The sequence below is a fragment of the Planococcus citri genome, chromosome 3 (assembly GCF_950023065.1).
Source record: "Planococcus citri chromosome 3, ihPlaCitr1.1, whole genome shotgun sequence".
Lineage (NCBI taxonomy): Eukaryota > Metazoa > Arthropoda > Insecta > Hemiptera > Pseudococcidae > Planococcus > Planococcus citri.
Window position 1 is genome coordinate 32,870,271 of NC_088679.1, and position 23,008 is coordinate 32,893,278.

A 23,008-nucleotide genomic window follows, 5' to 3' on the forward strand; every position below is an offset into this window, starting at 1 on the left:
CAGCAGTACCTGGTAGATGAAGTACTAACTCACATTCCTACATCATCAACCTACCAAAATGAGGTGTTAAACTCACCTAAATAGCCAATTCACTAAAAAATTAAAAAAAAATAATGTTCCAAAACGCGCTTTGTCCATTTTTATTGAAATTTTTCTCAGCAGAATTTAGTGGATGAAGTGTATACCTACACTCCTACATCATAAATCCACCCAAGAAAGTGCTAAACTCACCTAAAAACCCAATTTACCCGTTTAAAGGGAAACTGTTTTTCCTCTTTCCTGAAAAGATCACTCTTCAAAAGAATTCCAATAATCCAATTAAAATTACAACGCTTTATTTTCATAAAAAGTCCATTGTTAATGTTCCATGATTCATGATAGGTAATACTCGTATATACCTTTTCATCGGCTAGATAATACATATTTCCAAAATTTCGAATTAGGTAGTTATGACTTCAAATTTAACCTCGCTTGGTGATTTTTATATTACTCGTAAGTATGAATATTTTACGTAAGTCTCTATTCTGAAAATTGCAAGTCATATGAGCTAAGTATAGGAAATCCCTATTTGCACTTACCATTTCAAGCCTCCTGTTTAGTATTTTTACTATAACTTGTATAGAACAAAAGAGTTCTTAATAAGTACGTTCCAAAAAATGAATTATAGAAAATGTATCTTTCAAAAGTTTGCAAACATTTTCAAAAATTTTAAAATAAAAATACCGTACACATAAAATATTGAAATATGCATTTTTGAAATCTTGAAAACAAATTACAAAATTTAAATTGATAGGTACGTAGGTGTCGTAGGTAGATACAACACCTGATTTTATATTATACTTATAGCTCATCTTTTTTTAAGGAAACACGACTCATAAGATGTTCATCAGGTAACGTATTTTTCCAAAATTTGCTTGTAGGTTCATTTGAGATATCCTCAAATTCAACGCGGCTCGGAGAATAAATATTTAAACAAGATAAATTGGTGTTTTGGTCTTTCGCAACTGGTTTCCAGACTTCTATTCCGAGATTAGGATATCTAAAGATGAAATAATCTCATAAATTTATAGTAGACACATGTAGGTAGGTACCAGAGTACCTATTTACAATGATGCAAGTAGTTTAAAGGAAATTAAATCATTTACTCACCCAGTTTTCATAAAATTAATAAAAATGGCGGATATGAATTTGGTCATCGCTTTATCCGTTTCAGTCTCCTGGGAACCCGTAGGAAGATGCCGTATAAAATATGAAATATCATCACCATGACTGGTCCCTATAAGTAATGAACACCAACAATAAAAGCTTTTCTATCACTTCTATCAGTAAAAATCAAAATTCACTTGAAGATGCCTCTTGAAAATAAAGTTAGGTAAATATGTATAGGTACCATAATTTTCATAATTTCCTGCAATGTAGTTTGTTAAGCTATATTTCCCACGGTAAGCGAATTTATAACAATATACATTTGATTTGGTTGCCCGGCTATGTAATTTCACAGCTTCGTATATCTCGTTGTAAAATAATCTATCGCCTAGCATCTGAAATTTATGTAGGTAGGCAATTAGGAATAAGGTAGACGTGCATAAATAAGTACATACAAAATTTAAGTTTTTTGTAGGTTGTGCATTAATTTCCGCTTTTGGTCGTTTGATTCTCACCTGAATCAGTTGGTTTACAGTTTCTTTTGAAATAGGTTTTTCGTTGAAGTAGAATTTTTTAATTTCACTACTAACTGCATCCCTTTTTTGCTCTGGTACACTAAAATTGTACATGAGTAAATTTGGCGATATCTCATTCCATTTATCGTCTAGTTCTTTGAGCACGTCATCATGAGGAATGTATTCTGAAAACAGAAGTAGGAGTTGAATAATAGTACCATACCAAATTAAATTTTATTTCACCCGTTGATCAAAGTCCCAACAAATGATACAACCTGCCCCTGGATACAATCCTTCTTTCTCCATAACACTAGCCATCCAAGGTAAATTTTTCACTTTGCCGTTTCTCAATAACTCAAGGGGATGTTTCGATAAAAATGCATTTGAACTCTCAGGTTCTACAACTGGACCAAATGATGTAAACGGACAATATTTCCAGATCTATTGATAGTGCCATAAGTATTTTTATTAGGTAGGTACTTCATTTGAGTATTAAATCCACTTACCTATACCTACTTATCTATGTACGAAACAAGAATTCATCACAATACATAGGTATACCTACCATAAAATTTCTCATTTGCTCAACAATCGCTCTAGCTGGTCTCTTTTGCAAACAGGTCACCGTGTCCTTGGAGGTCGGACAACCTACTAATGCTGCTAGTTGGACCGATTTTTGAGTAATATTTTTTGGTAATGTCCACTCAGGTAATGCAGTTCCACTTAATGAAGCAGCTTTATGGAAAAGCCCTGATGAAGAAATGTGAAAGTAGGTAAGTACCTAAGTTAAAAAAAAACTCGTACTTGATATTCTAATCGTATACTAATTCTAAGTAGGTAAATAAGTGATAGGTACCTTCACTCAAAGGTGAGATCAAATGATAGTGGACACTAGCTCCACCAGCAGAGCAGCCAACAATCGTAACGCTGGCAGGATTGCCACCAAAGTTTAAAATATTACGTTGAATCCATTTTAACGCAGCTACCTGGTCCTTCAGTCCAAAATTTCCGGGTGCTACTGCATCACCAGTGCTGAAAAATCCTATTTAGATACGAATCAAGATTAACATGTTTACCAACTTGGATGGCAGTTGTGAGCATACGTGCTTGTATTGTGCTGGGGAAAAAATAGTTCAAAGTCCCAACTCGCCGGTAAAAGATTTTTGTAAAAAAGATAAACTACCTACTTATCTAATAAAAGTTATGAAAAATCCTACATTTAATTTTTCTACTGCGCTAGCCAAATCAATTAGTGAAATCTGATTTTTCACATAGGTAGGTACTAGGTAGTTTTAAATAATCCGAAATACCTATTACTACACCTACCTAAGTATAGCATTTCTAATTTTTATCTAAAATTAGGTAGGTACTTCATTCAGATAATTATTATTATGTAGATGAGCGCACATTGCACATTGATACTCATAGTACAGCATTGCTTAATGCTTACCTAAAACTCCCAGTCGATAGTTGATACTGACATAAACGATATCATCATTTTGTAAAATATAATCCGGATAAAATATGCCACCGCTACCGTACATAAAAGCTCCAGGGTGTATGAAGACCATAACATCCATCAAAGAAGCATCTCCATCAAGAGAGATATTGGTTTTTACTTTAGGTTTGTAGATATTTAAATAAAGACAATCTTCTTCGCCGGAAATTGAATATGGTTTTACAGGTTCTATTTGCAAACAATGACTCGAAAATTTTGTCGCGTTCCATACACCCTTCCATGAATTCAATTTTTGAGGTTCCTATTTACGAAAAAAACAACTTCTCTGTAAGAATTCGTATACCTTGTTGTTTAAATTAAGTACCTATGTATGAAAATATTGCAATAAGAAATTACACCCTTACCTTAAATCTGTGCTCAAAAATGGGGGGAGCTGCGTATGGAACTCCTAAATATGCGTCAACAATGCGTCCATTAGGCAGCTCGTAAGAAGTGCCTACAAGCTCACCTTCTTCAACCCTTACCATGGGAGAAAAACATAATATCATTGAGTTAAAATAACATACAAAGATAACTAAACGCATCATCTTCGCAATTGTCACTTTGAAAATAGATAATCTGAAAGAAGAAAACGTCGATTCGAACAATTTAAGCATTTTTACATTTTTCTACGATTAGATAAGATGAAATGAAAATCATTCTCTCAATAAAATAATTAATGTTCATAGGGTACTTCGTTCTTAATCTCTAAAGTTTTGAAGTGTATGTTGATCCGTTGATCTCCTTGTGACGCAATGAGTTTTTCGTATGTGTAGACACACAATGGAGATTTGATAAACGTATATTCTCTAGTAGTAGGCTAATCAAAAGCCTTGAAAATTAGCCCAATTTACAATATTTACACATCCTAATGAGATTAATTTTTTAAAAACTTAAAGACCTGTATGAACATTTTTATGTTTACCTACAGTTGATTATTGTAGGTGGATTTGTTTGTGCAATCGTCGCTACTATACAGGTACTTACTTACCTATACTGAGAATTTGCCTATACCTATCAAAAATCGCAAATTAAAAGTAAACATGAGTTAAGGAATATACATATTATTATGAATTAATTACTATATGTAAGTAGGTACCATTTAATTAACACACCATAGAATAGAATTATCAGTCGGCACTTAATTGAGCCAATTAATTGGTTATATTGAATGATTACATACCTGCCACAAAATATTTAGCCAATTTGGTTGAATATCATGCAATTTTTATATGTAGGTGATTGTGAACTGACAAACTTACATTTTGATGAACTTTACTATAATAGGGGTGTTCGAGCGCTTCCAGAGACTTACAATTTCCAGAATTTACAGCAAAGCAGTTTTACAGCATACTGCAAAACTGCAAGTTGAGCGCTAGAACACTTTTTGACAATTCTGTAAAAGCATATTGCTGATAAAAAGCTATAATGCTGTAAATAAATTTATACGACTTTCTACTGATAATTTATCACAAAATTTTGAAAAAAATTTCATAAAATACGGCATTTTATCATTAATAAAAAATTTTAAAAAACGAAAATGAAAACTTTATAAAGTGGGAGAATGAAATTACGTAATTACACCTTTAAAATTATCATTCAAAAAAGAAAAGAAATCAACACTTTGAAAAATAAGGACAAGAAAACAATTAAAGAACCATCTAACTGCTATTACAGCATTTACAGTACCTCTCGAGCTGCTGTAAAAAAGTAAGCAGAAACTTACAGTTTCTGTAAAACTGCAATTTACAGAAAACCGCTCGAACAGCATGCTGCAATTACAGCAAAACCGCTCGAACACTTTTTTACGTTTTCTGTAATTTTCTGGAGGATTCTGTAACTTGCTGGAGAGCGCTCGAACACCCCTAATTAGTGTAGCGCTACCAACAGGAATGGTAAAAATAAATGAGGTACAAAGGTGCCAAAGAAACGTATAGATACACATAGATAGGTATATGTAGGTATTATGAATAATTAGATGCTATAATCAAATGATTTTAAGGATATGTTTTCTAGAAGAGGGAACCGAAATAATTTTTCGTAATGAGTCATAATCATAAATTATTTAATGACAGGTATCAATCGTAGCAGATGTGTGACGAACTGATGTGTCCGGGGGAGGGGGGAGGGCAAGACTGAAATTTTCCCAACTTTTTTCGCCAGATTTTCTCTACTTTTTTACCACATCTTTCCTCCTGGAATTTTCTTGCTGATTAGGCAGATATGTACCTATGATTGTATGGTTCGAACACATTTTTGAAAGGGAGAAACAAAAATGATAAATATTTTAACATTTTCAAAAACGATGCTTAACTATTACAAAAAATTGAAAAAGTAGAATTGTTCTATTGTAAGGGATCTTACTGAAATCCAAATTCAAAAATTCGCACCTTCCTTTTTTGTTACCCACCTACCTACATACCTGCCTATTTTTCAAATATTTTTTTAGGCTTTTGATTATTTTTTTTCAATGTGAGAAGTTAATTTTTTCATTTTCCAACGTTTTTGATAAAAACTTATTTCGTTTTTAAAAGATGGATGCAAACGTTATTTTTGCACGAAAAATGCAACTTTCATTTTTGCAATGAAAAAACTAAAAACTTTATTTTTTAAAGGAAAATGGAAACTTCATGAAACAAAAGTTATCAAGCTTTGTTTGCAAAAAAAAAAGTTTCTTGTGGGAAATTTTCTCGAAGAAAAACTTCTATACAAAAGAAAATCCACCTATTTTTAAAATAAAGCTTTCATTTTTGAAGAAAACTTCTTTTTGAAAAAAAAATCTTTGGAAGAAACTATTCCAATGGGTAATATTTTTGTTAAAAATGAAATCATCATTTTTACTAAGGGAAGAAGATTCTTCATGGAGGAAAACTTGTGGGAAAATTCTGTTTGGAAAACAATTCATTTTCGACCTCAATTTTCCACAAAAAATACCTGAAAATTTGCTTAGAAGAGTTTCACGTAGGTCCCATGTTCTAAAAATTGCAAGTGATATGTGAGAAAATCCCTATTTGCACTCACCATTTCAAGTCTCTCTGTTCAGTAATATTTTTTCTTCAACTTATATGGAACACAATCAGTTCTTAATGTGTACATACGCGTTTTATAAAATACCGAGAGATTAAGTATATTAGATGTAGGAAACAAATTTCAAAATTCAAATTATTACATACAACACCTCATTTTTATTACATAGGTACTTAAAGCTCATTTTTGTAATGAAACACTATTCATAAGATATTTATCTGGTACCTAACGTATTTTTCCAAAATTTACTCGTAGATTCATTTGAGATATCCTCGAATTTAACTTGGCTCGGGGAATAAATATGTAAACAAGATAAATTGGTGGTTTGGTCTTTAGCAACTGGTTTCCAGGATTCAATTCCGAGATTGGGATATCTGAAAATGAAATATTCCCATAGTAGACACATGTGGAATGTGGATAGGTAGGTACCAGGGCACCTACAATAATGCAAGTTGTTAAAGGACTAAACTAAGGTATTCACTCACCCTGTTTTCATAAAATTAATAAAAATTGCGGACATAAATTTGGTCATCGCTTTATCTGTTTCAGTCTCTTGGGAACCTTTAGAAAGATACCGTGCAAAATATGAAACATCATCAGCATGACTGGTTCCTAAATAATGAACACCAACAACAAAAGCTTTTCTATAAGTGAATACAAATCCCAATTGATTTGTTCATGTTCCTATTATAAGAAGATGCCTCTTAAAAACGAACATAATTATGTACATCCAAGTAGGTATGGTATACAGGTGCCCAGAAATATCGAGCACCCCTAAGAAAGTTTTTCATTAAAAATATAGGTTGGCAACGTGAAATAGATGCATATGGTTGGTGGAATGTTATCTCTCCAGTCCAACAACCAATCATGACGTGCTATCATTATTATCATTCACTGTGACCAACCAAAGTATTTTAGTAGAAAACTTTCTTAGGGGTGCTCGATATTTCTGGGCACCCTGTAGGTAGGTAATGACATGATGTAGGTATACCATAATTTTCGTAATTTCCTGCAATGTAGTTTGTTAAGCTATATTTCCCACGGTAAGCGAATTTATAACAATATACATTTGATTTGGTTGCCCGGCTATGTAATTTCACAGCTTCGTATATCTCGTTGTAAAATAATCTATCGCCTAGCATCTGAAATTTATGTAGGTAGGCAATTAGGAATAAAGTAGACGTGCATAAATAAGTACATACAAAATTTAAGTTTTTTGTAGGTGCATTAATTTCCGCTTTTGGTCATTTGATTCTCACCTGAATCAGTTGGTTTACAGTTTCTTTTGAAATAGGTTTTTCGTTGAAGTAGAATTTTTTTATTTCACTACTAACTGCATCCCTTTTTTGCTTTGGTACACTAAAATTGTACATGAGTAAATTTGGCGATATTTCATTCCATTTATCGTCTAGTCCTTTCAGCACGTCATCATGAGGAATGTATTCTGAAAACAGGAGTAGGAGCTAAGGTACATATCTACCATATTAAATTTTATTGCACATTGATTAGAGTCCCAACTAATGATACACGTACCTGCCCCTGGATACAATCCTTCTTTCTCCACAACACTCGCCATCCAAGGTAAATTTTTCATTTTGCCGTTTTTCAATAACTCGAGGGGATGTGTCGATAAAAATGCATTTGAATTCTCAAGTTCCACAACTGGACCGAACGCTGTGAACGGGCAATATTTCCAAATCTGTTGATAGTCCCATAAGTATTTTCATTACTTCATTTGTGTATTTAATGCACTCATCTACTGAAACAAGGATTCATCACATTATACCATAAAATTTCTCATTTGCTCAATAAGCGCTCTAGCTGGTCTCTTTTGCAAACATGTCACCATGTCCTTGGTATTATTAGTGGGACAACCTTCTAATGCAGCTAGTTGAATCGATTTTTCAGTATTATTCTTGGGTAATGTCCACTCAGGTAATGCAGTTCCACTTAATGAAGCAGCTTTATGGAAAAGTCCTGATGAAGGGATGTGGAAGTAAGTTGAAAAACCTTCGTACTTACTATTTTTATCGTATATTTATTCTAAGTAGGTAAATAAGCGATAGGTACCTTCACTCAAAGGTGAGATCAAATGGTAGTGGACACTAGCTCCACCAGCAGAGCAGCCCAACAATCGTAACGCTGGCAGGATTTCCACCAAATTTGAAAATATTACGTTGAATCCATTTTAACGCGGCGACCTGATCCTTTAATCCCAAATTTCCGGGTGCTGCTTCATCACCAGTGCTAAGAAATCCTATTTAGGTACGAAGCGAATCATTGATTAACGTATGATTTTTTATCTAAAACTACCTACTTCATTCAAATATTAAATCTAATGAACGCAATTTTGTACACAGCTGATACTCGTAGTAAAGCATCGCTTACCTACCTAAAACTCCCAGTCGATAGTTAATACTGACATAAACCAAGTCATCATTTTGTAAAATATAATCTGGATAATATATTCTCCTGCTACCGTACATAAAAGCTCCAGGGTGTATGAAGACCATAACATCCATCAAAGAAGCATTCCCATCAACTGGTAACTGATGTCGAGTAAAGAATTCACTATAAAACTATTATTTTATTTGCCTTTTGCTCCAAATGCGAGAAATGTTGGTTTTTACTTTAGGTGTGTAAATATTTAAATAAAGACAATCTTCTTCTCCGTAAATTGAATATGGTTTTATAGGTTCTATTTGCAAACAACGATACGAATTTTTTGTCGCGTTCCATACTCCCTTCCATGAATTCAATTTTTGAGGTTCCTGTATACAAAACAAGCAATTTGTATGTGAAAATTCGAACCCCGTTGTTTAAATTATGTATGAAATACCACGCAATAAGAAATTATACACCCTTACCTTAAATCTATGCTCAAAAATGGGGGGGAGCAGCGTATGGAACTCCTAAAAATGCGTCAACAATACGTCCATTAGGCAGCTCGTAAGAAGTGCCAACAAGCTCACCTTCTTCGACCCTTACGATGGGAGAAAAACATAATATCGTAGAATTTAAGCAACATACGAATATAACTAAACGCATCATGTTCTCAATCGTCACTTTAAAAATAATCCAAAGGAAGACTACTTCGAATCGAACTATTTTTTATACTTAGTTTTCTACATTTATACGATAAGATAAGATGAAACGTGGACTTAGCCCACATCCCAAATTCTCCGACAAAAATATCGGGAATTTAACGTGAGAAGTTTACATTTTCAATTTTTTTACAATCAATAATACATTTTTAAAAGGAAGGCATAGCCTACCTACCGGTATCATACCTAGTGATGTCGTTGATTTCGAGCTTGATGTATGTATCAACTATACGCACTGCATCTATAATTGCCAACTGATGAACCTACATTTTGATGAACTTTACAGTTAGTTGTAGAGAGTATTCGAGGACCAAAGTTACTCGCTATAGTAGGGAACTTTATGCCCTAAAGCCGAGGCTGCACTGCGTAGCAGCGCGCTCTGGACGGATTAGTTCGGACAGAGTGCAGGACGAACATCTCGGACGTCTGTGGCCTTATTATATGTTTTTACTATGGTCGTAGTCGCAAGTGTGCAGAAGTGCTTAGGTTAAACTTTGTACAAACCGCCGTTCTAGTTATTTAATTAGGATAGAACTAGTACTCTGTATAGTTTAACGTCATCCAATAAACATTGCGCATTGAATGAGTTATAATTGAGTACTAGATAGCTAAAGGTGACTCTGACGAATCTCCGTGAGATCGGAAGGGTGGGTCGTTTTATACCCTACTACAGACTTGTCCTGTCTTGGACGACAAGTTTGTAGTACGATTTACCTTTACATTGGCGCTCTTAGACGTGGGTCTTGGACGAAAAAGCATCGCTTTTTCGAGCTGGTCGTGGATTTTTAATCCAAAGCACTGACGTTAATCTTGCCGTAAGTCTTTGGACTGGACGAATTACAAGCTTAGTCTTGATGGTCGTGTTCGTATGACGAAGCGAAGTTCCAGCCAATGCTGCAGAGAAATGTTCAGGTTAGTGTTATTTTATATCATTTATTCGTTCGTTCAGTTAAAATCGTCGAGAAATTCGTAAATTCGCGTTCAGTGGCCGTTTTCGCAAGGGTGTGTAAACGTGTGCAGGTTGCGCTATGCACGACGTTATCTAGTCGAGGTCACGTTCGTTCATTGCTTCGTTTCGGCAGGCTTGGACGGGCGATAGTACCTACCTGCGGACAAAGAGTTTTTGTTTCACGTCAGGACGCGCTTTATTGTCTTTTCTCTCGATAACTATGAACGGTTGCGATAATTCGGAACTCCGAAGTGGTAGTGTTAGTCGAACCCTGACGCCTACCAACCAAAACGAAAGTTTGTCTGAATGTAGACGTAATTTTGGTAGTCCTAGTTCTGATAGAAGTCTGTCAGGGACTAGGCAAACTGGTCCGAGTGTCCGTGGTACACTGAATTGTCGAAGACGACAGGCTGAAGTCAATGGCGAGGCCACAAGACAAGAAGCCTCAGTACCGAAACGTAGGAGCACTGGGTCGAATAACGGTTCGAGCAGTGTCTTGGATTCGGTCGGACATAGTCAGACACGTCGGAATATGAACTTGGACGATATTAGACCCTTGCCTAATCCCAACAATAGGAATGTTAGTAAAACGCAATGTGCGGTAGACGATCCGTTTCAGAGAGCGATTGACGCCCTGGGCGACGTAACACCTCTACAACCTGCTCAACAAAAGCAAAGCAGGACAGGCACGACGGAGGCTAGGTCGGTAACGTTCCAAGGAACAAATGGTAATGGTCCGCAGTCGTACGGACAAAATCCCCAAACTAGTCGAACGTCAGGTACTCAAGAAGTACCCGACGTTAATAACCAAAATAGTCAAGTGTTCGGTACCCAGTTGGTGTCAGACACAAACACCCGAAACGGACACGCGTCCGAAGCAAATGCGACGGACGCTATAAACCTAATGAGACGTGTCCGCGTACCAGACGATTTCTCATCGTCTGAAACCGAAAACGATTCGGACTCAACAGTTGTAAGCAACCCATGGGGCAACAGGTTCAGTCAAGATACCTTTACACGCGGCGTATGGGAACCACCTCAGGTATTGTTGGCAACGCCACGCCATGGCATGCCGGACACACGAGCCAGACATGATTTCCGCCCAGTCGATCTTAGTGTGATATATGAACTAATGCCGATAGCGGAAGACGGTCCAGCAAGTGTGCTGCGAGATAACTTATACATAATGGATGACAGAATGCAAGGCATAGAGCATCATCTCTCGCACACTCGCAGTGATTTGCAAGAAATCTACACTGAACTGGACGAAGGTAGGCAGGTAGATTACGCTAGTCTAAATAGGCGCCTGCTAGATCTGGTGGAAACGTTCGGCACGCGTATGCGTGAAACTACTGCTCGTTTAGACGAGTACACCCAAACTATGGAACACAGGACGTCGTGCGCGATCAAAGGGCTTAGGACGCTGTCTGACCAATTTGTGGCAGACAGAGATGATAGAGCCCATGATTGTGCTATAATAGGCGAATTTGGTCGTAGGATAGAAGCACTCGAAAGAGCGTTAAATATCCGCCAAGACCGCGAACGCGAGGATGTTAATGTACCCGGACACGCGTCTGGTGTCGGACACAACAACGAGTCGGACACCGAAGACGAGACCCGGCCACAACACGAAACTACAGGTCGGGCCCGTAGAGGAGACGAATATGGGAGGCAATTCGAACAATTGCTGAACAGTGAAAGGGTCGTTGAAGCTCAAGAAAGAGAAAGCGTACCGCACGGACGTTCTGAAACAAACCCGTCTGAAGACAGACTCGAAGAACCCCTATCGAATAGGACGGGGGCAAGATTCGAATTTAACAGACTCAATAGTGGCCGTGGTGACCGTGCAAACAGCCGAGCAGGGTCAACTGTCCGATTCGAACAGGACAGCCTCCAGGCCAACCGACTTAGTCGTGAGGGTAGCCGTCCGGACAGCCGTTTTGGTCAAGACAACAGACCCGAACAGGATGTAAATCCTGGTAGGTTTAGCCGGATGGACAGCCGATTTGAAGAAAGGCCGACTAGAGCTCAGGCATACCCAACGCCAACACCAACACAACCTGTGCCTTTAAATTTCGATAGTAGACAATCCGAGCCCGACACGGTCGAGTTTAGACTGGCTAGCAAACCCAGACGCTACAACATTGTCTACAGGTCTGGACAGACCAATTTCAAGCAGACAATGGTACCGTCGTTTGATATAGCGTTCGACCACAACAGACAGTTCGAACCTCATCTCTTCGTGAAGGAGTTTGAGGAAACGATGGACGAGTACGTCGCGTCTGAAATCGCCTATTGCAAAGCGTTCAGACAGCTGATCAAGCACCCGTCCGCGGACGTCTGGAAAATGAGGAACGAGAGTAACAACAGTTATTACAAGTTGAGAGACTCCTTCCTAGCGACGATGTGGAACCAACGACGACAGAAAGACGCTATGGAATATTTCGAAGAAGTCGATATGCAACAAAGTTCGTCGGCGTCGCAAATAACTGTAGCGATGAAATGGCTTAGGATATTGTCCAGTGTGGACTCCACGGATTGGCAAATCATAAACCCGATTTACGAGCGACTGGATGAAAGAATCCAGATACGTATCCCAGAAGACGATAGGGAAGATATAGAGACGTTTGCATTAAGACTGGAAAGACTCACTAGAAATGAGCTATTTATACGGACACGTAGAACTCAGCTCAGGCAAAACTGGGGTCAACGCAGTCGCTCGGCAGACGATTATAGGCCGAATAATAACAGTAGTAGCAACAACAACGCTACAAATCGGTCAAATAATACATCTGGACGTAACGAAAACCGAAGTCGTTCCAACGACATCCGGATGAACACCGGACGTGACACGAACGCTGAGAATTCTCAGAACAGACGTAATACCACCGGAAATAGGCAGCCTGCGGCTGGCGCGAATTCAGGTAATACAAATACCGCACCTGAACGAAGAGAAAGGCGTCAGGACTCGCACCCAGTTAGGCATACGGACGCGGATGTAGGAGAGATCCCACCGGACACGAGCATGTCCGAAAGCGACCAGGAAAGCCAACACTCCGAAGGGTCGTCTTTAAACGACGATCAGACGTCTGCACCTCAGCAGTAGAGGCCGAAAAAAGGCTACCCTTTGACGAGTACGAAATTGTCGGTGACGCAATGGCGCGATACATTGCGGAACAGTGGTCGAAGGGAGCTGGCCAAGCAACCGAATTTGACAAAACCCTAGGTGATAGGGCGACGATAAGTAAAATTTTAAATTACATACGTAATAAGTCGTTTACAAAGGATAAAGTCATCATATCCTTTGGCATGTCCGAACTAAACTACGGTACTGTAAGAGACTCGCAGATGCGAAGGAATGTCCGTGACATAATTTACACATTGAAGGAGAAAGGGATAAAAGATATTAAAATCCTCTTTCCTCCAATATGTCCACATCAAGAAGGTGAAAAGCGGGTGTCATCAGCGAGATATTTCGCATTTAAAAGAATATTCAACGAGGTATGCGATAATCGGACGACCACTTTGTGGTGGACGCCAGCCGCGGTTTTTATCAGGTTGAAAAAGCTTGAAGATGGACGTTTGAAATTTGCTCCGGACGCGAATAAGAATGTTATTCCCAGGGATAACAAATTCCGCAAGGCGAAAGGACAGAAGCGGTTCCAGCCTACGAATGGGGCAAAAGACGAATTGTTCCACGAATTAGACAAGTGTTACAACTTCGTATTCAAGCCGAAACCGTCCTCCTTAGGGCCGGACGAACAGGTGATTGAGAAATCCACCGACACTTCGGCGGACATCGTCACAGGTTCAGACGGAGAGGACTATTTAGTCACCACTAGGGACGAACGTGAGGTCATCAAGGCCAAGATACCGAAACACAAAAGCCGTCCGATTGCCAAAATAATCGAAGAACTAACGCCGATGGAAGTCAAGCTAATGCCGGAATGGCAAAAGCAAGTAAGCCAGGCTTGTAAACAATGGACGAAAATGAAAGAACGGACGTCCGACAAAACTAGTGCCGGACAAGGTTCGGACACATCACCTACTATGCCGAATAATGGGGCGAGTCCCAGTCGATTCCCCACTATTGCCGAAGTAAACCAGATAACAGCAAGCGTCCCAGAGCCGAAGGAATCCAATGTCGCACAGCCAAAACCAGTGTCCGAAGAAGAAACGGACTTGGACAAAGTCGATCAGGACGTGTCTGTGCAAATCACGGAATTACATCAAGCTAAAACTTGCGTTATACCTCTGGGATTTGTGGATATCAAGTTATTAATACAACTTGATTCGGGCGCCACGCCAAATGCTATATCTGAAGGTACTGCTAACTTCTTGATAAATAATTACGACGAACATATTGAGCGGATTCATTTAAAAGAGCCCATAAAATGCACTCTAGCAGACAATAGTTCGGTAAAGACGTGGAAGACAGTACTGGTCTTACCTTTGAAGTTCGGCAGACACAGACTGAAAATCCCTTTCTTCGTCCTACCAGGTGACAATAATGTGCTATTATTGGGCACTAACTCGATCGAGAAGTTGGGTATAACGTTAGATTTTCCTAAGGGAAAGGCGACTTGTACCCCTAGAGGGTCGAAAATCACCGAGGAGTTAGCATTCCTAACAAAAGACGAGTGTAGGAATGAGAAGTGTATAAATAAGGTAACTATGGACGAAGAGAGCATACCCAAAATTGTGGAAATAGTAAACAGAGCTGCTCTCGCGGACTTATTCCGCAAAGAAAAGTCGCCTGAAGACGATGGCCCGGCCATCTTCGAAAGAAATCTGAAAAGATACTTGGCCGAAGCGGTAAGAGAGAGACGGATTACGCAAAAAGAGTCGGACGAAGCCTTAGACGAGCTGTTGGAGTTCAAAGACATTTTCAGCCGATATCCAGGGACGTTTAAAGGGGCACCTGTGAAATTAAAATTTGCAGACCCAGACAATATTCCGAAGTTCAGAGGTCCGAACTATACACCCTCGAACCATCAATTGGGTAAAATAAGGAGGGCTCTAGTCGAAATGCTTGAACATGGCATTGCCGAGGAGTCGGACACCCCCTACATAAATCCCCTGGTTCCTAATGAAAAAAAGGACGGTAGCATCAGACTGTGTCTGAATCCGGTCGAATTGAATCCGATTTTGGAGATCAATTATAATGAAGCCGGACTGATGGATAGAATTGTGCCGTCGGACGAGGACGCTAAGCTTTTTAGCACCCTCGATTTTGTCGCCGGATTTTGGCAGTTGCTGCTAGACGAAGAGTCTCGCAAATACTGCGGATTCCAGGTCGACGGACGCGTCTATCAGATGCTCAGACTGCCGTACGGACTAAAAGTGTCTTCGGCCGAATTTGTCCGAATGATCAACTCGATCATCCCGGACATGGCCGGCGTAATTAAATACGTGGACAATCTGCTTCTAAGAGCAACGACGTTTAAGGAAATGCTTAGATTGCTGGTCCTAATCTTCTCTACGTTGCGGGAGCACGGACTCCGTTTAAACCCAAACAAATGTAAATTTTTTGCTGGAAAGACTGACCATCTTGGTTATACCCTATCACCAGGCCGGATAGGGAATCAAAGCAAAAAAATCGAAGCTTATATGGATTTCTTAAAGAAGCACACCTGGAAACAGACGGGCAAAGTACGCCTGGGTAACGTGAAACAGGTCCTCGCTCTGATAGGTCTAACTGGAATTTACAGTCGTTTCATTCCTAACTATCAGGACATAGTTAAGCCGTTATACGAGCTGACGAAAAAGGGCGTAAAGTTTCACTGGGGTCCGGAACAGGAAAAGGCCGTTGAAGAACTCACTGTCGAGTTCGTTAAAGACTTTGAAGTAATTGCGCCAAAAGCCGGATATGACCTGTACTTGGACACGGTCGCGACGGAGGACACCATTAATGGTGTACTCTACCAGAACATTGATGGCGAAGATAAGATCGTTATGTTCGCAAGCTGCGCGTTGAAAGACTACCAGACAAGGTACACGGCGATTGAGAAAGAGATGTACGCACTGGTCCGAATAATCGATAAGCTGCAACTCTGGGTGCACGGACGCCGGATGCACGTCCGAAGCGATATCAAATCCATCGTGCATAAATTTACGACGCTTGCGAAAGTACACCGCAAGGCTGCCGGATGGATAACCCAGTTGAATTGCTATGAGCTCATTTACGATCTTAAGCATAAAGTCAGGGGTGCTTGGTATGGTATCAGGGCTCCGGAACTGACCATATACAAGTGCAAATGGACGAATATGCTACCCGAGAAGGTATCACTGGTGGACCTGATTAAGGACGAAATTATCGATCACCTGAGACGAATTGATATTTTCCAGAAGAAGGACCGGATGTGTTCGAAAATCATCCGAAAGTTGTTAGCCGATGAAGTCGATATGACTGCTAAGCAATTGAACTCCAAGAGGAAAATTCAACAAAAGTACGCACTAGTCCGTGAAAAAGACATAGACGTATTGTTCCGAAAGTTTCGGGATGGGTCGAGAGTGCCTGTGATGCCGGACGAGTTGTTCCGAGACACGGTAGTGTACCTACACGAGATGTACGGACACATCGGAGCGAATAAGGTCGAAATGGTCTTTAAGAGGCTGTATTACTCGCCGAATATTGTCAAGATTACGAGAGTAATCACGAGCGAGTGCCTGACGTGTAAGAACAACAAAGGATACAGCGAAAAGAAAAGACTGCAGTTTGCTCAAATTGAGGCTTACACAATCGCGGACGTCTTGTCCGCCGATTTATGCGGACCAATCGCCAACGAGAGCGGCGAGCCACGGTACATGCTGGTAGTGAAGGACGTGTTCACTGGGAAGGTGTGGATCCAGCCACTCGAAAGTGTCCCTGCCGATAAAGTAGTGAGAGCTATGGAGATCGTGCTCAAAGACGTTGAGGACAGAGGCTATAAAGTCCGAAAAGTAATCACGGACAACGGGTCGCAATTCACGAGTTCTAGTTGGAATGAACTCTTACTCGGACATGACATTAAGGTCGGACACACGACCACCTATAACCCTCAGTCGAGTTTGGTCGAAAGGACCATGAGGATAATAGGGGATAGGTTACGAGTTAAGATCAATGAGAAGCCTGAAAATGACGATTACAGCCATCATGGCTGGCATATACACGCTAAAAAGATCGAAGACGAGATCAATAACACCCCTACCGAGTTGGGCATAAAACCTAACGAGGTATGGGGCATCGAAGATCCATTTTCAGCAAATCTACCGGTTAAGACGAATCAGACCAACGCTAAATTCTTGCTAAAGAAGTTACAGCAAGACATGATTGCAAATAACCCGCAATCTGTGCCGAGTAGTTTACTACTTGAACACCCAATGGACGTTGGTCAACTAATTAAAGACAAAGATAGCTATTACTGGGCCGCCGTGGACGGAGCCTGTTCAAATAACGGGTCCGCGGATGCTGTAGCCGGAATTGGAATAGCATGGACGCCGTCAGGAGAACTAAATGTGTCCGAACGCGTCCGACACCCTAACTATAGAGCGACGAATAACCTGGCCGAAATCATGGCGCTTGTCAAAGCCATGGAGATATTTTTAAAAGCCGGCGTCCGCAGGGGCAAGATCTTTTCCGATTCTTGCTACCTAACGACTGCCATAAATTATAATGTCGAGAAATGGCGTTCAAACGGATGGAAGAATGCCGGACGCAAGCCGGTGTGTCACCGTGAGATATTCCAGCAAATACTGGAATTGAAGAACAAGTTTGAACGTTTCGAGTTGAAATACACTCCGGCTAGGAGTTTCGATCGAAACAACTATACGGCCGATAAGCTTGCGAGAAAGGCCGTGTACACGCAGGAATTACTCGAACTGTGTATAGACGAAATGGACGATAGACAGGCGTTACTGAATTTTATTCGTGAAAAACGTAAGATACAAAGGTCAAAAGACGAAGTCGAGTTTTATAAAATACACGGAGATCCTATCTGCTATCAAGAAGGCGATATGGTAATGTTAACAGACCACCGACAATCGTCGTACGATAAGGGCGTCTCGAAGAAACTTTTCCCGAAGAGATACGGTCCGTATCTGGTGAAAAAGCACGTCGGACATAATGCCTATCGTGTCCGAAGCGTCTCGGACGAATCGGACGAACACATTGTCAACGCGAGACAGATGTCGATATATCTTACGGTCGAGCAACAAAAACAGCTCGAAGAGGATCCGAAGCTTCAGTCGAAATCGGACACGCGTCCTCTCATAGAAAAGATAATAGAAAAGGTAACGCCGAAGGAACGTCCGCGACACGAATTAGACGAAGAGGAGGACGAAGACATCCTCGATCTGGAAATTCACGACCAAGTCGCTGAGAGAGCCGCGAGGCAACTTGCACGTGAGAAAAGACGGAAAGAGTCCGAAAAGGACTCGAAAGACCAAAGACTCAAGGAGTTCGATAAATTAAAGAAGAGAGCCAGACGCGAATTGGACCAGAAAGAACAAGAAAAAATTCGGAAATGCATTCGAAGGGCCGTTGGTACTAATCAGGAAGCGGACAAGATATTACAGGACGCGGAGGAAAAGTACCAGAAAAGAGCTCGTAAAAAAGTGTCGAATTCGGACAAAGAAAATACAAGTCCGGACGCTGAACCAAGCCCAAAAAGACGAAAAAAGAAGACGATTAATTATCTGGCGATGGATAAATTAGAAGGACACCATCGGATATCTTTCGTACATTTTTACAACCGGTACGAAGACTTGGTCGAATAAAAACTTGCTATAAGTTGGTCCAATTTGAAAATCGGAAATTTTTTCCTGGCCGAGACAAGTTGAATTTTGTCGAACTCCACGTTACTAGGTAACGAAAATATCTTGTCGTTTTATGTGTGTGTATTTGTTTTGTGTGTGTAAATATATTTTATTCTTGTGAGTGTGAATTTTAGCCGCTTTTGGCAAGTATTTTTATTCGTGGATCGAGAGATTCATATTTTAATCGCATGTTTTATTCTATGCATAGGTACAGAGACGTGTATAGACGTGAAAAGGTTCGATACCTACTTAGTTAGCCGAGATTACCTACCTACACGTAGTAGAAGGAAAAAATATGCCGTGTTGGTAGTGATAAATTCGTTGGAATCAGATAACAAAAGGCAAGCGAGCGTTGCTAGAGATAACAACGAGCTGCAGTACAATGGGCTTCGGCCGCAGCCGCCATTTTTATTTTTTCAAAGGAGATAATACTCGATACATCAAACGTTTTGATGATTGAGCTCAGTTCATGTTATTTCGTGCTCGTGCAAGAAGGTTGTTATTTCTGTGCGGTCATTTGATGGTATTTAATTGATGTTATTTTTTCAAGGCAGCCGTGGGCTTTTTGTTTGCGTGTTGTCGTTGCGTTTTGCTTTTCGCGAAATATTTAGTGTCGTGTTATTGGTGGTATAAATAGAAGAAATTCTCCTGCTAAAGATAGCCGATTCTCATTGGACGTCCGAGGTATCTGGATCATTGGTAAGACGTAATTCCATTTCTAACCGTATAAATGTGTCGAATTATTCGTTAAATGTCTTATGTCACGATATATTGATCGATGTCGGTTTGTTTGTTTCGTGTCGGACGCAGATCCGCTGGTTTAGTCGAGACCTAGAGAAAAGCATAGGACGTTCCGTTGACGGAGAAGGCTAGTCGGCGGATGGACGTATTTGGAGTTGTGTCCTAGACAAAGTTAAGGTGTCTCTTGTTCGATTGCTATCTGACACAAATGCTGGTATTAAACTGTGTCAAACGTCTGACCAGACGGAAACTCGATTCCTGCAATTGGAAGATAAAGATTAGGTGTTATCGGACGTTAGCGTAAGACACGGACGCTGAAAACGTTTGAGGATAGGTCTGCGACCGGACGTTTTGTGTGTTGGTCGAAGAACCTAGAAGATTCAGGTTTCCTTCTCGGACGTGGTTGAAGTCGGACGTTGCTAAGATCGATAGACGTGTAAAATATGGACGCTTCTAGCGGAAAGACGCAGTATGAACCGGTGCTGAAGAGACAGGTCTTAGTGTCGGTTGGATTGTTGTACAAATGTCGGACGTCTGGTCGATCTGCCACTTGGTAGAAAAGGGTTTTGCCATCATGCCGCTTGGTATTCTTTGTATTGGCCTTAGTTACCACGTGTTCTCTGTACTTATTTATCATTTTTCTTCTATTTGTTTTTTTTTTTACTATTATAATACCCTATCCGAAGCTCTTTACCGGAAGGGATAAGTTTTTTTTCCTTTTTCTTTTGCATGAGTCGGTTTAGACTGACGTATAATAGTCGTGACGCGTGTCTTGTCGTATTCGTTCTTCGTATATCTTTTTCTTCATGTGTTACACCGATTACGGTGATGCTGTTAGAACGGACGGACACAGCGTGAGACGTACAGAGAGATTGAGGGAGCTTGAGACGGAAGGTCTGGTTGACCGAAGTCGCCGGACGCCGGAACATCTGAAAGACAGAAAGGTTTCACAAAGTAAAGTGGAACATAAAAAACGTCGTAAAAGAGAGTGCGAGTAAAGACTTCCCGTGGCGGTTTGAGTAGAATGACTGATACCCACGGACGACTGCGAGAGTAAACGGACGCAGTTACCGGACAACATAACCGGACTCGGACGGTGTAACGGACGTTGGGTAACGGACGGTGGACGACATAGACGGCACAGGACGCAAACCTGTAAATAAAAAACAAGACGTTGAGAAAAGACGGCACAAACGTGCAAGACGTAGATTTTTTCTCACTCTAGCTAGCAAGAAGACGCCAGCCAAAAGTCCAGCCAGAAGCAGTCCACGGATAGAAGGAAGGACGTCCGACTCCAGCGGCGCAGGACGCGTCCGCGCGAATTGTTTCACCGTCGGTATTCCAGAGGTTTCGTACTCTCTCTCTTTTTATTTACTCATTATTCGCGATGTTTTTATGTATCTTTCGTATGTACTAGTATTAAGCTCGCATTCTCTGTCGTTAGTTTTAGAAAGCCTTCTGCCAGACGTAGCCGTTTTGGCCACAGAGGACATCTCTGTTCGGACGAAGCGGGGCAGCGGTCCTCGATGCTCTCTGGACGAACGTGTCGTTCCTCTTTTTGAGGCTTCGACGCCCAGACGCGCCCTCTGGCACGCGGGACTCCGCAGCCGGGGCATATGTAGAGAGTATTCGAGGACCAAAGTTACTCGCTATAGTAGGGAACTTTATGCCCTAAAGCCGAGGCTGCACTGCGTAGCAGCGCGCTCTGGACGGATTAGTTCGGACAGAGTGCAGGACGAACATCTCGGACGTCTGTGGCCTTATTATATGTTTTTACTATGGTCGTAGTCGCAAGTGTGCAGAAGTGCTTAGGTTAAACTTTGTACAAACCGCCGTTCTAGTTATTTAATTAGGATAGAACTAGTACTCTGTATAGTTTAACGTCATCCAATAAACATTGCGCATTGAATGAGTTATAATTGAGTACTAGATAGCTAAAGGTGACTCTGACGAATCTCCGTGAGATCGGAAGGGTGGGTCGTTTTATACCCTACTACAGACTTGTCCTGTCTTGGACGACAAGTTTGTAGTACGATTTACCTTTACATAGTGTGACGCTATGACAAGGAGGAATCGCAAAAATAAATGAGGTACAAAGGTGCCAAAGAAACACATACCTACGTACGAGTATACTTATGAATAAATATTTATTGGATGCTATAAACAAATGATAAAAAATATGCTATCTACGTAGTAGAGAGAACCGAAATAATTTTTCGTAATGAGTAACTAATAATAAATTATTGATAGGTAGGTAATAATTCTCCATGTGAAGATAGGATGATTGCAGAAATGTGACGAAGTGATGTGTCGTGGGGGAGGAGAGTGAGACTAAAAACTTCCCAACTGTTTACCCCAGATGACCCCTCCCAGATTTTTCAAGATAATTAGCCAGATGTTGTTCGAACAAATTTTGGAAGGTGTGGTAGATAGGAAACAAAAATGTTGAACTTAATTCAAAATTTTCAAAATCGATGATTAACTATAGATACGAGTACATATAATAATCTAGTCAAATTAGCTCATATAAGAACTCAACCTGGAATAAATTGGGGGAAAATTTTTTTTTGCGCCAAAATGCTCAGGATGGTGTCCTAAATGACATACTAAACCCCCCCCCCCCCGAAATCCGCTCGGTGCTTCGCCCCCCAGACCCACATTTGTGCCCCCAAAATCAGTTTTTCGCGATTTTCTCCGCCGCATTGCATTTTAGCGAAAAATATATTGAAGATAAAATAATCTACGTCAAATTTCCGATCTAATGATGTATCAACTTTCCTTGTATGTTCAAGGGGGGCGGAACCATAGCCATTCAAAAAAGGGGGGTTTCCTGAAAAATACATCAAGTATATAGGCGCCTAAGGGTGGTGAAATGGTCGCCAAAAGCGTTCGAGTTGATATCAGCATGGAAGGTGGGTACGATGGAGAAACTTGCGCGTGAAAAATTTCAGATCCACACCCTCACCCTTTTTTGGGGACCCCCCCTTTCCTGAAATTTCGATAACGCTTTTCTCAGCCCCATGTTGATAGATTTTGAAAATTTTTCTGGAGGTTATGTATATCCTTAGTAGGTATCCCCTCAAAAATTTTTAACCCCCTCCCCTCATATTTAGTCCTCAAAATGGTGTAAAAATGTGTCATAGGGAGGGTTGGGGTAAAATGGGAATTTTGGGGAAAATACCCAAATATTAATGAGTAGGGTGTTCTTTTCTTATGATTCGATACCACTGAG

The 23,008-nt window shown here is 40.4% G+C and overlaps 2 protein-coding genes across 3 annotated transcripts; both read right to left on the minus strand.

The window, feature by feature from the left end:
• Positions 1-318: 318 nt before the first annotated feature.
• Positions 319-3,735, minus strand: LOC135840380 (esterase E4-like). 2 transcript variants are annotated; one of them, XM_065356884.1, is made up of 9 exons: positions 3,525-3,732; positions 3,112-3,421; positions 2,518-2,703; positions 2,227-2,411; positions 1,937-2,102; positions 1,662-1,846; positions 1,391-1,541; positions 1,150-1,276; positions 319-1,039 (listed from the first exon to the last, which is right to left on the minus strand). In XM_065356884.1, the coding sequence occupies exons 1-9, from the start codon at positions 3,705-3,707 to the stop codon at positions 841-843; spliced, it is 1,692 nt and encodes a 563-aa protein (XP_065212956.1). In that variant the 5' UTR covers positions 3,708-3,732; the 3' UTR covers positions 319-840. The 2 variants fall into 2 exon arrangements, 1 of the variants encoding a protein (XP_065212956.1); XR_010557733.1 differs by having other exon boundaries at positions 970-1,039; positions 1,150-1,217; positions 3,525-3,735.
• A 2,396-nt stretch (positions 3,736-6,131) lies between these two features.
• LOC135840385 (venom carboxylesterase-6-like) lies at positions 6,132-9,321 on the minus strand. The gene is given in 11 exon segments (XM_065356891.1): positions 6,132-6,560; positions 6,672-6,798; positions 7,178-7,328; positions 7,446-7,630; positions 7,720-7,885; positions 7,973-8,163; positions 8,257-8,314; positions 8,316-8,443; positions 8,579-8,735; positions 8,817-8,957; positions 9,054-9,321. Coding segments are annotated over 9 exon segments (1,296 nt in total). The 5' UTR covers positions 8,709-8,735; positions 8,817-8,957; positions 9,054-9,321; the 3' UTR covers positions 6,132-6,400.
• Positions 9,322-23,008: the final 13,687 nt, after the last annotated feature.

Excerpts from the sequence above, each read along its gene's own strand:
- LOC135840380 (XM_065356884.1), bottom strand. The coding sequence starts at position 3,707 with ATGATGCGTTTAGTTATCTTTGTATGTTATTTTAACTCAATGATATTA. Across the intron at positions 2,412-2,517 it reads GATCTCACCTTTGAGTGAAG|GGCTTTTCCATAAAGCTGCT; the intron begins GTACCTATCACT and ends TTTCTTCATCAG. Across the intron at positions 1,040-1,149 it reads ATTAATTTTATGAAAACTGG|ATATCCTAATCTCGGAATAG; the intron begins GTGAGTAAATGA and ends TTTCATCTTTAG.